At 46.1% G+C, this 17,145-nt stretch overlaps 1 protein-coding gene across 3 annotated transcripts in view; it reads right to left on the bottom strand.

The window, feature by feature from the left end:
• Window positions 1-13,382: 13,382 nt before the first annotated feature.
• The window catches only part of LOC143279564 (uncharacterized), a 28,438-nt gene continuing 24,675 nt past the window's right edge, over window positions 13,383-17,145 (bottom strand). For all 3 annotated transcript variants that reach the window (XM_076583643.1, XM_076583642.1, XM_076583641.1), the window contains exon 4: window positions 13,383-15,823. In XM_076583643.1, coding sequence (XP_076439758.1) covers window positions 15,038-15,823 — 786 coding nt within the window. In that variant the 3' untranslated portion in view covers window positions 13,383-15,037. The remainder of the gene's footprint in view (window positions 15,824-17,145) is intronic.

Genomic DNA, 17,145 nt, shown 5'->3' with positions numbered 1-17,145 from the left:
ACTGAGCTGGGTATCAACATCCGGGCCGAAAAAGCCGACAAACGAAAAGCCTCTTGGCCGAGAGATAGGGGATGTAAATTGGCCCCAAATACTGTCCACTATAATCAAATTCTAGCTTCTTCGGTCGGGACAGCACCTGAGTCCGCACAGACACAAGCCGCACGTTTCGTCATCGAGAGGAAGCGCGCTGTCTCATGAGAGATAACTCCACTCCATTACCATCATATTGCGGTGAATCGTTGCCTCCCTTGAAAATTGAATCGGTGGTCCATGACAATGCTTCTTCGCTTTTGTTTCAATTCCCCACCTGCGTGGATCCGTGTTTGTTCCTGGGTGCGCGCGCGCGTGTGTGCGAGTGTGTATGTGTGTACGCGCGTGCTTGCACGCGCGCGCGCGCGTGTGTGTGTGTGTGTGTGTGTGTATGCACGTGTGTGTCAGTGTGTGTTTCAAGTCAGTGTACTGATTTGTAATAGTATTTCTTCAGTTTATCACAACAGATTTCTCTGCGTGAAATTCAGGCTGCTGTCCCCAGGGAGAGCGCGTCGTTACATTACAGCGCCACCCATTTTTGACTCACTTGTGTAAACAAAGTGAGTCTATGTTTTAACCCGGTGTTCGGTTGTCTCTGTGTGTGTGTGTGTCCGTGGTAAACTTTAACATTGACATTTTCTCTGCAAATACTTTGTCAGTTTTCACCAAATTTGGCATAAAAATAGGAAAAATTCAGTTCTTTCCAGTCATCTTGTTTAAAACAATATTGCGCCTCTGGGATGGGCACAAAAAAAGAAAAGAATGAAGCCTAATTATATGCAAACTGCATTTACTGTTATATTTATATTTTTTGTATTCTCTAAACTTGGCACTTCGATCTGATATTCTGACCCAACAGCTAGAGCAGTCATTATTATCATTTTTTGTTCAAACAGGAACTTCTTTTGCTAAGCATGGAAGTTTTATTTATTTTTGCAAACGTTTTGGTGCAGATAGTAAAAAAAAGGGAAATTACTCTGTAATTAATGCTAGAGGAGTTAATTTGCTTTAAACTGATCTTTCTCATCTTAAACATTACATTTTGAAATTATACTCAATACATAAAAAGCTTGGATTTTTTTTTTTTAAGTGTATCACAAGTGAGTCTTGAAGGCCTTGCCTCTCTTGTTTTTTTTTGGGGTTTTTTTTTTGTTTTTGTTTTTTCATGCGTGCAGTTTTTCCTATCGAAGTGGATTTTTCTACAGAATTTTGCCAGGAACAACCCTTTTGTTGCCGTGGGTTCTTTTACGTGCGCTATGTGCATGCTGCACACGGGACCTCGGTTTATCGTCTCATCCGAATGACTAGCGTCCAGACCACCACTCAAGGTTTACTATGAGTGGAGGGGGAGAAAATATCGTCGGCTGAGCTGTGATTCGAAACAGCGCGCTCAGATTCTCACGCTTCCTAGGCGGACTCGTTACCTCGATCTCTAGGCCATCCCCTCTCTCTCTCTCTCTCTCTCTCTCTCTCTCTCTCTCTCTCTCTCTCTCTCTCTGTGTGTGTGTGTGTGTGTGACAGGTACCCACACATTCACGTACCTGTGCTTGAGTGGTGTAGCTTTCAGACAGACAGAGAATGGAGCAGAGAAGCTACTTCAGGTTCCCCGGCAACCAGCAAGTGAAGGTGATGCCCGACAACAGCCACGCAGGTGAGTCACCCCCTCACGCCCCCACCCCCGACCCCTCCACTACCCCTCCCCACATCTCCCATCACCCACACTCCCCCTCTCAGAGCTCCTCCCTCTCTCTTCTAGCTGCCCACACCTCCTCCTCAACCCACACTTGTCTCTTCACACACACACACACACACACACACACACACACACACACACACTGTAAATCATGTGGAGTTATAGAGGATGAACTGCATTTTCTGGATAAGTGTAGTGTGTACTCTGACTTGAGATCTCGCCTACTTGAGACAGTTAATTCCCAGTCTTCGAATCATTGGCCAGATGGCATTGGCAACACAATAATCCAAAGGCCGAGTTCTCTGCTGCCACAAAATCATTTCCAACCAGAACTGGCAAAATACATATATGAATGCTTTAAAGTTCGCAGTCCATAACTATGTCTTATGGAACATCCTGCATGTGCTCACAACTTATTGCTTTCACTTTTTGTTTGCTTGTTGTGTTTAGTTTATTGTGTCCATAATTCCTATGATGGTTTTACGACAATTAAATGAGTTCTGAGTTCTTCACACGTCCTGCGAAGATCTCTTCCACTCCAGGGGAAGAGTGAACTCCGTAGTCGCACCTCCATGTGGGTGTTCCTTCAGTGGGACACGGGGCAGGATGGACACGACTTGTCATGACTAACGCGGCACGGGCGCGGATGACTGGCGCGATAACAAAACTAGATCTCGGCCTCTCCACTCAAGGAGGGTCGCAGGCTGAACCAGTCATGATGGAGGAGGTCCTGACCCCCTAAAACGTGCGGCATACAGGCCCACCAGTGTGTGGACATGCCCTGATGCCCACGAACCAGACCCCCAGCTGTGGGTTGAATAGCCGGACAGATGGAGTTCGTAAGCCGTAACAATCGTCTAAGAGAAGGAAAACTCGACAGAAAACCATGAGCTGCTCTGAAGTCGGAACGTGCCAGTTGAGGCCAGTGGGCAGACCTCCTGCAGAGTCACAAACACAGGAGAAGACCAGGCACTACACATCACACCCAGCATGGACACACACACTTGTAGCTAGTTGTGTTTAGTTTATAGTGTCCATAATTCCTATGATGGTTTTACGACAATTAAATGAGTTCTGAGTTCTTCATACACACAAACACACACACACGTACGCACGCACGTACGCATACACACACTGACACTACTACAACCACACACACACACACACACACACACACACACACAACACGGATCCGTTACTTTAAAGAGTCATTGCACTCTCTCTCTCTCTCTCTCTCTCTCTCTCTCTCTCTCTCTCTCTCTCTCTCTCTCACGCACACGCACGCACACACAACACGCCTCTTTTACAAATCCAAGGGATTTGCATCCATGACCCAGCATAGAAATTACGCCTGGTCGCGCTCGCCGTAAACTGACGCATCCCAACAAATGTGCAATGACCCACGCCCAAAACGCGCAGGCCGTCAACAATTAACTAGACACCAAGACAAACAGGGCTATGTTCGTCTAGTGCAGGGTCAACACAAACAGCCTCCCAGCTTTTTCCGGCCTCGTCAACAGTAAATTAACACCTTGAAAGCTGCTGTGGCGTGGGCTTTGTATTGAGGGGCTGTTACCTCACATAGAGAAAAGTGAGCGTGCAGTGTATTGAGGGGCTGTTACCTCACGGAGAGAAAAGTGAGCGTGCAGTGTATTGAAGGGCTGTTACCTCACGGAGAGAAAAGTGAGCGTGCAGTGTATTGAAGGGCTGTTACCTCACAGAGAGAAAAGTGAGCGTGCAGTGTATTGAGGGGCTGTTACCTCACAGAGAGAAAAGTGAGCGTGCAGTGTATTGAGGGGCTGTTACCTCACGGGGAGAAAAGTGAGTGTGCAGTGTATTGAAGGGATGTTACCTCACGGGAAAAAAGTGTGCAGTATATTAAAGGGTTGTTACCTCACTGAGAGAAAAGTGAGCGTGCAGTGTATTGAAGGGCTGTTACCTCACTGAGAGAAAAGTGAGTGTGCAGTGTATTGAGGGGCTGTTACCTCACAGAGAGAAAAGTGAGTGTGCAGTGTATTGAAGGGCTGTTACCTCACTGAGAGAAAAGTGAGTGTGCAGTGTATTGAAGGGCTGTTACCTCACTGAGAGAAAAGTGAGCGTGCAGTGTATTGAAGGGCTGTTACCTCACAGAGACAAATGTGTGCTTTTCTGGTCAGGATGTCCAACACCATTCTGTATACGCTTCTTCCTGTAGACATGACATTACCTTTGTTCAGCAAGATCAGAGATATCATTCCAAAGTACACAGACATCAGCACATGCCATTAAACCTGATGACACACTGATTTCATTTCACCAAGGTTCACCGGTCATGGGATTAACAGTTCTTACATCGGGTGTCCTTAGCATTCAGTTTTCTTCGTGCATTGCAAAGGAAGGATTTTTGTCTTTTACAACTTTAAAGGAAAATTATTCAAAACAAAAAGGTGGCAGAATAGTTAAAACACTCCTCTGCCTATACAGAGGCCGTGAGGGTCTGGGTTCGAATCCCGCTCTCCCCCTTTGTCCCAAATTTGACTGGAAACTCAAACTGAGCGTTTAGTCAGACCGAGGTCCCGTGTGCTGCACGCACTTGGCACACTGGAAAAGAACCCATGGCAACGAGAGTGTTGTCCACTGGCATAATTCTGTAGAAGAAATCCACTCTGATAGGTACACAAATATAGATATTATATGCATGTACGGGCGCAGTAGCCGAATGGTTGGACTTTCAATCTGAGGGTCCCAGGTTCGAATCTCGGTAACGGCGCCTGGTGGGTAAAGGGTGGAGATTTTTCTGATCTCCCAGGTCAACATATGTGCAAACCTGCCAGTGCCTGAACCCCCTTCGTGTGTATACGCACGCAGAAGATCAAATACGCACGTTAAAGATCCTGTAATTCATGCCAGCGTTCGGTGGGTTATGGAAACAACAACATACCCAGCATGCACACCCCCGAAAACGGAGTATGGGTGCATACATGACGGGGTAGATAAAACAACAACAACAACAAATGGCCATACACGTGAAATATTACATGTCTGTCTGAGGGTGTATGTGTGCGTGCCTGAAATCTGATTGAATGAAACAGGAAACGAATGATGAGCGCCCAGTGGCAGCCGTCAGGTAGACAGCCTGTTGTGCAAATGACCCCGTGTTTGCAAAGCGCTTAAAGCGCTTAGAGCTTGATCTCCGACCGAGGATAGGCGCTATATAAGTATGCATATCAATCAAGCAATCAATGAATGCATTCAAGGCCAAAGCGCGTTGGATTATGCTGCTGACCAGACATCTGCCTACAGCAGATGCGGTGTAGCGTATATGGATTTATCGGAACGCAGTGACGCCTCCTTGTGAAACCAGAACTGAAACTATTTGAAAACTGGGTATGGGGCGTGGGTGGGGAAGGAAGAGTGCATCCTTTGGTGTAAGTTAGGCTATACGCGGGTTGAAGACAGTTCAGTTATTATTATTATTGTTGTTGTTGTATTTAAAAAAAAAAATTTGTTGTTGTTGTTGATAGGATCTCTCCTTCTGCAGAACTTAGTTCTTGGTTAGTAATTGTGTCCGGCCAACGAATCCGAAGAATCCTAGGACAGGTGTTGTTGAAAGTCTGGATTCTCTTCATGGTGGTCACAGTGGTTTTCCACGGCTCTGTTCCATACCGTAGGACAGGCTTCACTACAGCGTTGAAAATCCTGGTCTTGCTGTTGATTGTGAGATCTCTGGATTCCTGTACTTTTTGATGTCCTCAGCTGATGGAGAGCTTCCCTTGGCCCTGCTAACCACGGCACAGCACCGAACTGTAGCCCTTTCCCCCTGTCCTTCTCTGTTGTGAGCCTCCCCCTTCACCACCCCATTCTCCCGATGGCCACCCATCCCTCTCACCCACTCCCACCGTTATCCTCACCCTCTCTCTCTCTTTCTCTGTCTGTCTGTCTCTCTCTCCCCCCATAATGTGTCCATCTGTCCATATCCCCTATTACTTGTCTCTTCTATTTCTACATTTGTGTTTGAAATGTTACCGTCAAATTTCTGAACTAATTCCACTCGAATCATTCATGTGAAGCACTCATGCAAGGTTGTGTGTGTGTGTGTGTGTGTGTGTGTGTGTGTGTGTGTGTGTGTGTGTTCCTCGCTTCCGTTTCGTAAAGGTATGAGCGATATTGTGTCTCTCAGTTTGACGCTGCGTTATCCTTGTACGTGTAAACATGTATTGAGAATGACTACATTTATATGTGTATATGTTTGTGTGTCAGTAAGAACAACTGCAGATATTTCAGTCAGCCAGTGTGCTAATGGTTCCACCATTGGAAAATACAGATTCGTTCATTCATTCTCTCTCTCGCTCCCATTCACTAACTCCCTTTCTTTCAACCCCCCCTTCCTCCCCACCCTTCTGTGATGCTTTTGCCCCTCCCCCCCCCCCACCCCCCTGTTCCATGGTATAATGATTCACACTGGTTGTTCCTTATGATAAACCCATCACGAACAAGCCCTCCCCCCCACACCTCCCCCCACACACACCTCCATCTCCCACACACCTTTTACCCATACCCGCCCCTCGCCTATCTCCCTCTCCCCTTAAAAAATCCAGTTGAAAGCATCACTTGTTTTATTTTCCTCTGCTAAAGAAGTAATTTCGCTCTCTCTTTTTCTCCAACTATCCCTCTCTCTAGGTCTCTCTTTCCTCTGTCTGTCTTCCTCTGTCTCTGTGTCTTTTTCCATGTCTCTGTTTCTCTCCCTCTCTCATTCTCTGCCACCCCCTCCCCCCTCTTTGTTTTTCTCTTTTTTAAAATTTTTTTTTATGAGAGACAGAAACGATTCAACTGGCGAGGAGGCACCCAACCAATCAACCCAGCCACCCATCAGGGGCAGGCAAGTCGTCTGATTAGGTGCCACACCGCGTGGTTTTTGACGTCATTCATCAGCGGAGTGACGGGCCGCTAAACGACTGAAAACACGTCACAGGCGGTAATTTTTCATGTCTGGCTTTGCCTTTTTCTTCCTCCAGGCTCTCTCTCTCTCTCTCTCTCTCTCTCTCTCTGTCTCTCTTCTTCTTCTTCTTCTTCTTCTTCTTAGCAGCACATGCTACTTTGTGGGACAACAGATGCCGATATAGTTATGGAGGCCCCAAAACATAATCTATCATCCTGTACGGTATATTTTCTGATTAACGTGTTGTGTCGACGTAAGTCGAAATATATTTGGCTAAAGTATCTACAAAATACTACAACAACAACTACTACTACTACTACTGCTACTACCACTACTACTACTACTAACAACAACAATAATAATAGATAAATATATGAATGATTAACCAAATAAATAAATCTGTCAGCGATTCAGGCTGCATTCCAATGTTCAAAGGTTAAAAGCCCTATAGACCTACTTCCATTCCTTCAGCCGGTTTAACCTTCCCCAGCCGAAATCATCTACCCATTCACACCTGAGTGGGGTGAAGATAATCAGTCAACTGCCTTTCCCATCAAACTCACCTCCATACCGTGGTGAAGAAAATCAGTCAGCTGCCTTTCCCATCAAACACACCTCCATACCAGGGTGAAGAAAATCAGTCAGCTGCCTTTCCCATCAAACACACCGTCATACCAGGGGTGAAGATAATCAGTCAGCTGCCTTCCCATCAAACACGACCTCCATACCGTGGGTGAAGAAAATCAGTCAACTGCCTTTCCCATCAAACACACCTCCATACCAGGGTGAAGATAATCAGTCAACTGCCTTTCCCATCAAACACACCTCCATACCAGGGTGAAGAAAATCAGTCAACTGCCTTTCCCATCAAACACACCTCCATACCAGGGTGAAGAAAATCAGTCAGCTGCCTTTCCCATCAAACACACCTCCATACCAGGGTGAAGAAAATCAGTCAGCTGCCTTTCCCATCAAACACACCGTCATACCAGGGTGAAGAAAATCAGTCAGCTGCCTTTCCCATCAAACACACCGTCATACCAGGGTGAAGAAAATCAGTCAGCTGCCTTTCCCATCAAACACACCTCCATACCGAGTGAAGAAAATCAGTCAGCTGCCTTTCCCATCAAACACACGTCCATACCAGGGTGAAGATAATCAGTCAACTGCCTTTCCCATCAAACACACCGTCATACCAGGGTGAAGAAAATCAGTCAACTGCCTTTCCCATCAAACACACCGTCATACCAGGGTGAAGAAAATCAGTCAGCTGCCTTTCCCATCAAACACACCGTCATACCAGGGTGAAGAAAATCAGTCAACTGCCTTTCCCATCAAACACACCGTCATACCGAAGTGAAGAAAATCAGTCAGCTGCCTTTCCCATCAAACACACCGTCATACCAGGGTGAAGAAAATCAGTCAGCTGCCTTTCCCATCAAACACACCGTCATACCAGGGTGAAGAAAATCAGTCAACTGCCTTTCCCATCAAACACACCTCCATACCAGGGTGAAGAAAATCAGTCAACTGCCTTTCCCATCAAACACACCTCCATACCAGGGTGAAGAAAATCAGTCAGCTGCCTTTCCCATCAAACACACCGTCATACCAGGGTGAAGAAAATCAGTCAACTGCCTTTCCCATCAAACACACCGTCATACCAGGGTGAAGATAATCAGTCAACTGCCTTTCCCATCAAACACACCTCCATACCGTGGTGAAGAAAATCAGTCAACTGCCTTTCCCATCAAACACACCTCCATACCAGGGTGAAGAAAATCAGTCAACTGCCTTTCCCATCAAACACACCTCCATACCAGGGTGAAGAAAATCAGTCAACTGCCTTTCCCATAAAATACACCACCATACCGAAACAGGGCCACGAGCCCTGATCACTGGATCAAAATCCAAAAGCCTAACCGATTCTGTCACGACACCCCCATCCTACTTGCTGACGTAAGCTTTACATTACGAGGTGGAGTCAGTGCTGGCCCAGTTTCGTTGCCCTCTCACTGATAGATGTCCCTGTGGCGGGCAACTCCTTTCCATCACGCATTGCATCACAGTCTCAGCGGTGATGTGCTGAATCCATAGCCAGACGCTGCTATCGACCGCGTGTCACACTGAACGCAGAGGTCAAGGCAGCGCCCGACAGTCGATTACTGGTTTCAATTTCAGTTTCAGGCGCACATCCATTTTCTTACCAGACGCACGGAGGCCACTGTCAATGTAAGGTTCAGGTCTTCCTCACGTGTTTCTTTGTTCAGTGTGAACGGTTTCATGTCTGCTTTGTTCAGTGTGAACGGTTTCATGTCTGCTTCATGAAGGCGACCGTACAGCAAAAGAAAAGAAAAGCAAGGCATCTTGCAGTGGCGTGAAGCGCTATGTGAAGTGGGGAAGATGAGAAGCAATCTTTGGTGCCAGTGCTGTTGTGTCTCCACTTCTCCACGAACATTGTGTGACAGAGGTGGGAAGTGGAGGAAACAAACACGGGCAGAGAAGGAGAAGACGAAGCTAAAAGAAGAAGAGACAGAGAGAGACAGACAGGCAGACACCGGTAGATAGATGAATAGATAGAAGTCAACCTCATTTCTTGTGCAACGAGCAGTTACAGTTTGTCCATTCCAATTGTTGATTCAGTTGCAGCTTTCCTCTGCATCATGTCTTTGGGGGTTTTTTTAAGCTGAAGAATGCAGGCATTGCATTTTGGTTGTAGTGATTATGATGACAAGGCAACCTTATGATGGACAAGCTTTGTGTTTTGTTTGTTTATTTGTTTTACTGTTTTTTTTGGTTGTTGTTTTTGTTTTGTGTGTGTGTGTGTGTGTGTGTGTGTGTGTGTGTGTGTGTTATGAATCGAAGGTTATGTGGTTGTTTTTTTGTTTTTTTTTACGGAGATTGTGTTCAGTTACAACAACACCGAACTACAACCACAGCAACAACACTGAAGAATAACAACAACAACACTGAAGAATAACAACAACAACAACACTGAAGAATAACAACAAAAAAACAACAGCAACAAAAACAACACTGAACAACAACAACAACACTGAAGAATAACAACAACAAAAAAAACAGCAACAAAAACAACACTGAACAATAACAACAACACTGAAGAATAACAACAAAAACAACAGCAACAACAACACTGAAGAATAACAACAACACTGAAGAATAACAACAAAAACAACAGCAACAACAACACTGAAGAATAACAACAACACTGAAGAATAACAACAACAGCAACAAAAACAACACTGAACAACAACAACAACAACACTGAACAACAACAACAACAACAGCAACAACACTGAACAACAACAACACTGAAGAATAACAACAACACTGAAGAATAACAACAGCAACAACAACAGCAACAACAACACTGAACAACAACACTGAAGAATAACAACAGCAACAACAACACTGAACAACAACAACAACAACACTGAAGAATAACAACAACAACACTGAAGAATAACAACAGCAACAACAACACTGAACAACATATGGTGTGTCCATCGAGATCGATGATGACCATCGTTGTCATCCAGATGGGGGATGGGGGATGGGGGGAGGGTGGTGGTGGGGTGGGGGGAAGGATGCTCATGAATCTATCTGTGAGTGCGCAGATGGCTGAATAGTCCAATCTGCGCACGAAATGTTCGCTGACAGTTGGGGCAGACAAAGACAGGCATATCATTGTCAGGGAGCTTGTTTGCCCGTGACTTTCTGGCCTGCCTCTTCTCAACAGCTGCAGCAGTCCTGTTGGCCTCGCACAACCTGGCGCCTTTGTGCACAGCAGCGCGCCATTTGTCACGGTCCACTGCAGATTCCTCCCAGGAGTCAGGGTTGATATCAAACGCTTTCAGAGAGACTTTCAGAGTATCTCTGAAGCGCTTCTTCTGACCTCCGTGTGATCTCTTCCCTTGTTGCAGCTCGCCATAGAAGAGCCTTTTGGGCAGCCGATGGTCTGGCATGCGCGCCACGTGTCCAGCCCAGCGAAGCTGGGACTGCATCAGGATGGTGAAGATGCTGGGAAGGGTGGCTTTTGCGAGCACCTCTGTGTCAGGGGTCTTGTCTTGCCACTTGATGTTCAGTAGCTTCCTGAGGCATGTTGTGTGGAAGTGGTTCAGCTTCTTGGCATGTCGTTGGTACACTGTCCAAGTTTCGCAGGCGTACAGTAGTGTGGGGAGAACTACTGCTCTGTAGACCTTTAGCTTGGTCTCAAGACTAATGCCTCTTCTGTTCCAGACATTTGCATTGAGTCTACCAAAAGCTGCGCTTGCTTTTGCAATCCTGACGTTCACTTCATCGTCGATTGTCACATTTCGTGACAGTGTGCTGCCAAGGTATGTGAACCGCTCCACCGCACTGAGTCTCTGACCGTTGACTGTGATGTTGGGCTCAACGTAGGGTTTCCCTGGGGCTGGCTGATGGAGAACTTCAGTTTTCCTCGTGCTGATGGTAAGGCCGAAGTTCCTGCTGGCAGTGGCAAACTTGTCGACAACAACACTGAACAACAACAACACTGAAGAATAACAACAAAAACAACAACAGCAACAAAAACAACACTGAACAACAACAACAACAACACTGAACAACAACAACAACAACAACAACACTGAACAACAACAACACTGAAGAATGACAACAACAACAACAACAACACCAACAACAACAACACTGAACAACAACAACAACAACAAAACACACAAACATGAAGCGCAGGCCGACGCTCGTTCAAGACTCCTTCAGCTCATCGTGGTATTAGTTATCGACTTGACTTTTTTTTCGTTTTCAGTCCAGTGAGGAAACCGTCTCCGAAGACCACTCCTGAAAACCGTTCCAGAGAATCACTCCTCTCAAGACCTCATAACTTGTCTCTCTCTTTCTGGAACGTGTCCAGCACACTCATACCCGTGACAGCCTTTCTCCACCTAAATCACTGCTGTCTGGGACTGCACGTTTTTGACCCATAGGGTCACGATGGGAGTCCAAAGTGCTGATGCTGAATGTACCCCCGTCCCCTAAATTTGCACCCCCGGAATGAAACGTTGGACACACAAGTTACTGTTTCTCTGTGATCTCAATTTTCACTCTCGGTTTCTTGTTGTCAAGAAGAATGTTTCCATTTATAACTTCAGGACTATCGCCTTTTCGTAATAATAAAATGGTATCAACCTCAAAATATTTCTCGAAGTTCGACCGAAATTTGGTGACCCTTGATTTTAGACCATGGTGTCCTACACTGGAAGGTACCCCCCTCACTTGCCATTAGCGGACTTATTCCAGCACTGCGAGCCTGTCGTCGATAGGATCTGTGGGGCCTGCCGATATCATCCTTTCCTTCACCAGCCTCATGTCATCTGTTTGCAAGCACATATATTTGAAAAAGAAATCTTTTCTTGCAGTCAATACATTCTGAAGACTCTTCCTACTCCCCACCCCCACCCCCATTTTCTTTTATTTTCTCTTCTCTTTTTTTTCCTGAGGGCCGGATGAAAAAAAGCTGTACGAGTTTATTCTTTTACCCTCAATAAAGATCGTTTTGACTTGACTTCACACACACACACACACACACACACACACACACGAGCGCGCGCACATGCAAACGCACCCACACATACCTACACACACACACAAACACACACACACACACACACGCACGCACACATACATACACACACACGCACGCACGCACGCACACACACACACACACACACGCACGTACGCACGCACACACACACACACGCACGTACGCACACGCACATCAGTACACATTATTTCTTTCTTCTGGACTTATTTATTTGTAATCAATAGCTTCTGGACAAGAAAGAACACGAGATGAACAAATGCACTCTTCTGAGAAATTGAAAAAAAGTCAGCTGACATATCGGAAGGCACAGTATTTGAGGAGCTTAAAGGCTGCATTGATACATAATTGTGTCAGTATAAGAAAAGGCATCGTTGGCTGTGGAATAAGAATGTGCGTCGTATCTCTCTCTGTGCCCCCCTGTGTGTGTGTGTGTGTGTGTGTGTGTGTGTGTGCGTGTGTCTCTCCCTCCCTCAGTCTCTGTGTGTGTGTGTGTGTGTGTGTGTGTGTATGTCTCTGTGCCTCTCTCTCCCCCTGTGTGTGTGTGTGTGTGTGTGCGCGCGCGCGCCTCTCTGTCTGTCTGTCTCTGTGTGTGCCTCTCTCTCTCTCTCTCTCCAACATAATTATTATTGTTGTGTCGTTATCGTTAATGTTGTTATTGTTGTCACAAGGACAGATTGGAAGACTGGGCGATGCCTGAAATCTTTATCCTTGAGTAATAAAGTTTTTGAATCTCTCTCTCTATCTGTGTATCTCTGTGCCTCTCTCTGTGTCTGTGCGTCTCTCTGTCTCTACCTCTTTCTCTGTTTGTCTCTCTCTGTCTGTCTCTCTCTGCCTTTCTCTCTCTGTGTCTGTCTGTCTCTCTCCATGTCTCTCTGTCTCTGTCTCTCCGAGACATTTGTGTTATGAATGTGAATTCAAATACGGCTTCAACTTTTTGAGCAAACTGTTCTTTGTGTGTCTCTCTCTGCCATTATCATATCTGTCTGATACTTTTTTTTACGCATGCTATCTATTCCATCCTTAAATAGGTTTTATATATATATATATATATATATATATATATATATATATATATATATATATATACCAACCAGCAACAATACGTTCTCTTTCGTTCGTGACAAACAAATGTACGGTATGTGTTACATTCTGCAGAATCTGGCAGATTAACTCACTCAGTACGGCCAGTCCTCTCTTCTCCTCTACACAGACCCCTCGGATGTCCAGTGCGTGTCTGAATGACCCAACCTTTAGCTTCCGTCGTCAGAATTGTGGTATTCTTTGTCAACATTCACGTCTTCAGTATAAGAGCCTTCCGCTTGCAATATTTCGATGATGGTAATTGGGGTGAAACGCTGTTAACGTCGTCTCTTTCGCCGTTCGTATGGAGAGAGTTAAGACAAACCCTGGAAGTACTCTTATGAAAACAAACTTCCGAGTCTGGCATAAATTTGCAGAAAAAGCTCATCTCCTGATCCGCATGTTTATAGAAAGATAAATTTCAAAGCTGAAGCATTGCCGATTTTTCACTTTCATTCTTTATTTTGGTCTCGGTCTGACAGAAACATACATTATTGTTTCTTCTACACTTCCTCCATCTCACACTGACCACTCAGGTGTGTTCTGTCCTTTTTTTTTCCCTCAAGGCCTGACTAAGCGCGTTGGGTTACGCTGCTGGTCAGGCATCTGCTTGGCAGATGTGGTGTAGCGTATATGGATTTGTCCGAACGCAGTGACGCCTCCTTGAGCTACTGAAACTGAAACTGAAACTGTCCTAAGGAGCTTTGAGGTCTACAAAGGAACTTCTATTCAGCCCTGTCAGTCCATAAGTTGTGCTTTGAAGTCGAGATCTGTGTACGTTGCTCGTTGTAATGCACACGAATAAGTCAGTGGGAACTACCCAGAAGAAACATAGCAGAGAACAACTGGGCACACTGTGAATCGAAAAACCAGTATTTAGCGATTGAAAAGCCTTCCTTCATTAATTAAAATCGTGTGAAATTACTGGGTTAGTTAATAAAACCAGCCAACCAAATTATATATGTAAAAATGTCACAGATCCCAAATCCTTTAACGGCCAGCAGTGCAGTGAATTGACATCCACTGTGTCCAGGGTTTGATTCGGGGGGACGGGGCCCAGTCCTCTCCTTCCGCCCTTGAAGCCGTGCCCAGCCGAAGTGAGGTACACAATCACACCTGGTGGAGCGAGGAAAATCGGAGTAAGATGCACGGATTCTCTCAGCATGGCCTTTCTTGTCGTGTTTTGTCGTGTCATTACCCTCCGTGCCTCTTTCACTTCACTTGATTTTATCATAATTACTTTTGTTTCCTTTCAAGGTTAATGTTTACACAAACTAGGATAGGCTGTCGCGGCCTGATCAGCACGTTGGGTTTTACGTGAAGATCAGTAATCTGCTCCTTTCTTATTAACAGATGTGGTGCAGCGTATAGAGATCAGTCCGCGCATTTTGACACCTCATCGAAACTGAAACTGAATTCACATGGACCCAACATAATGCCGAAACGGGGCCTCGAACCCAGTCCACTGGTGAACATGGGACCAGAGGTCCAACGCCTGATTCATGTCATGGCTCCACCTCGGTTTATTTAATGAAAACCAAACAAACACCGCCGTTAGTTCATGCTTACAAACAATCGTTTATCTGACCAGTTATACATATGTATGTCCGTATGTCTGAAGATAGATGTCAAAGACGAAATGACAGAAACAACAAAAATGACAACAACGACAGCAGCAGCACAAACTTTCAGCGCCCAATCATTTTGAAGGTCAGTTTTCTGATCGCTGGAAGATGTTGACGTCTTCCTGTGAATGCCCACAAAGCACAAGTTCACGACCCCTTCCTCCAGACTGACCCCAACGTCCCCCGAGTCTCCTCTCACGCGCAGCACACTGATGAACGCGTCTCGTGACGGGGTCAGAGGGCGGTGAAGAGGCAGCCCCAGCAGGAACCCGGCAGGTAAGGTCGGGCCCGCTAGTGGCCAGGCAGCAGTGCTGACCACCACTCCGACACGTGCGGTCAGTGTCAGGCACGGCCTGGCCGTCAGGTGGTGGGGAAGAGTGGGGGTCTTCCGACTCGGACACGGGGCTGTCCTGAAGACTGATGTTGTTCTCTGTGTCAGAACTGACCCTGCTGACCGGACTGCTGTCCCCGCTGTCCACACAGCCACAGCCCCCGCTGTCCACACAGCCACAGCCCCCGCTGTCCCGAGAGGGCGTTCCTGGGCTGGGGGTCTGTCGGAGTGGGGTGGTGGTGGAGGTCAGGGAAGAGCTGGGTCTGAGGTCCGACGACGACGAAGCGGAAAGTGAGGACGTGGGTGAAAGAGAGGCACTTCCGTCACCCCCTCTCCTGTCCGCCCTCCTGTCGGGTCTACGGATGCGGCGGTGGTGGGAGTGGTGGTGGGGACGGTGGCGGGGGTGGGGGTGGGGTCCGTCTGGCGCTGTGCTGTGTGCCGGCCGGGGGACCGAGTGCTTCTTGGCGGCGGTGACGTCATTCTTCAGCTCCTCCAGGTCTCGCTTCAGCTTGGCGCGTCGGTTCTGGAACCACGTGATCACCTGCAACATCCCAGCCATAGAGTATATTGCCCTGGCTGTCATCCACCTGTACCAACAACCTAGTTATAGAATACATTGCTGTCATCCACCTGTACCACCATCCTAGTTATAGAATATATTGCTGCCAACCACCTGTACCAACATCCTAGTTATAGAATACACTGCTGTCATCCACCTGTACCACCATCCTAGTTATAGAATACATTGCTGTCATCCACCTGTACCAACAACCTAGTTATAGAATACATTGCTGCCAACCACCTGTACCAACATCCTAGTTATAGAATACACTGCTGTCATCCACCTGTACCAACAACCTAGTTATAAAATACATTGCTGTCATCCACCTGTACCAACATCCTAGTTATAAAATACATTGCTGTCATCCACCTGTACCAACATCCTAGTTATAGAATACATTGCTGCCATCCACCTGTACCAACATCCTAGTTATAGAATACATTGCTGTCATCCACCTGTACCAACAACCTAGTTATAAAATACATTGTTGCCAACCACCTGTACCAACATCCTAGTTATAGAATACACTGCTGTCATCCACCTGTACCAACAACCTAGTTATAGAATACATTGTTGCCAACCACCTGTACCAACATCCTAGTTATAGAATACATTGCTGCCAACCACCTGTACCAACATCCTAGTTATAGAATACATTGTTGCCAACCACCTGTACCAACATCCCGGTCATAGAATACATTGCTGTCATCCACCTGTACCAACATCCCGGTCATAGAATACATTGCCCAGGCTATCAACCACCCGTATCAACATCCAAGTCAATTATTATATTTATAACGCTTACAACCGCAATTTTTTGAACAGACGTTAAATTAAGGACCAACCAACACTGTAGGAAACTGGAAGTGAGTGTGTGTGTGTGTGTGTGTGTGTGTGTGTGTGTGTGACAGAGAGAGAGGGAGGGGTAGTGTGTGTGTAGGGGGGGGGGGGGGAATTACTCATCTTACAGATGCAGGGTGATTTTACGAAAATCGCGCAGTTAAGCTGGTTGTTGATGTGTACATGCATATTTCAAACAATTTGAAACTCGCTCAGAAATAGAATGTTACACACAAAATGTTAAACAATAATCAATTTATTCCGTATTGCTTATTTCTGTATTTGCTTCTGATATCTCCACTTATTTTCATGTAACAACATCCGAGAATCAGATGACACTTGTTGGCACATGACACCATGAAGACAAAACAAGCAGGCGGAAAAACAACAATAACAACAACTGAAGCCGAATCAGCAACAGCAGTAGCAGCAGCAAGAACATCAACAACAATATGTATGAC

The sequence above is a fragment of the Babylonia areolata genome, chromosome 2, assembly GCF_041734735.1.
Source record: "Babylonia areolata isolate BAREFJ2019XMU chromosome 2, ASM4173473v1, whole genome shotgun sequence".
Lineage (NCBI taxonomy): Eukaryota > Metazoa > Mollusca > Gastropoda > Neogastropoda > Buccinidae > Babylonia > Babylonia areolata.
The sequence above is the reverse complement of the archived record's forward strand: the minus strand, read 5'-3'. Positions and strand labels throughout refer to the sequence as shown.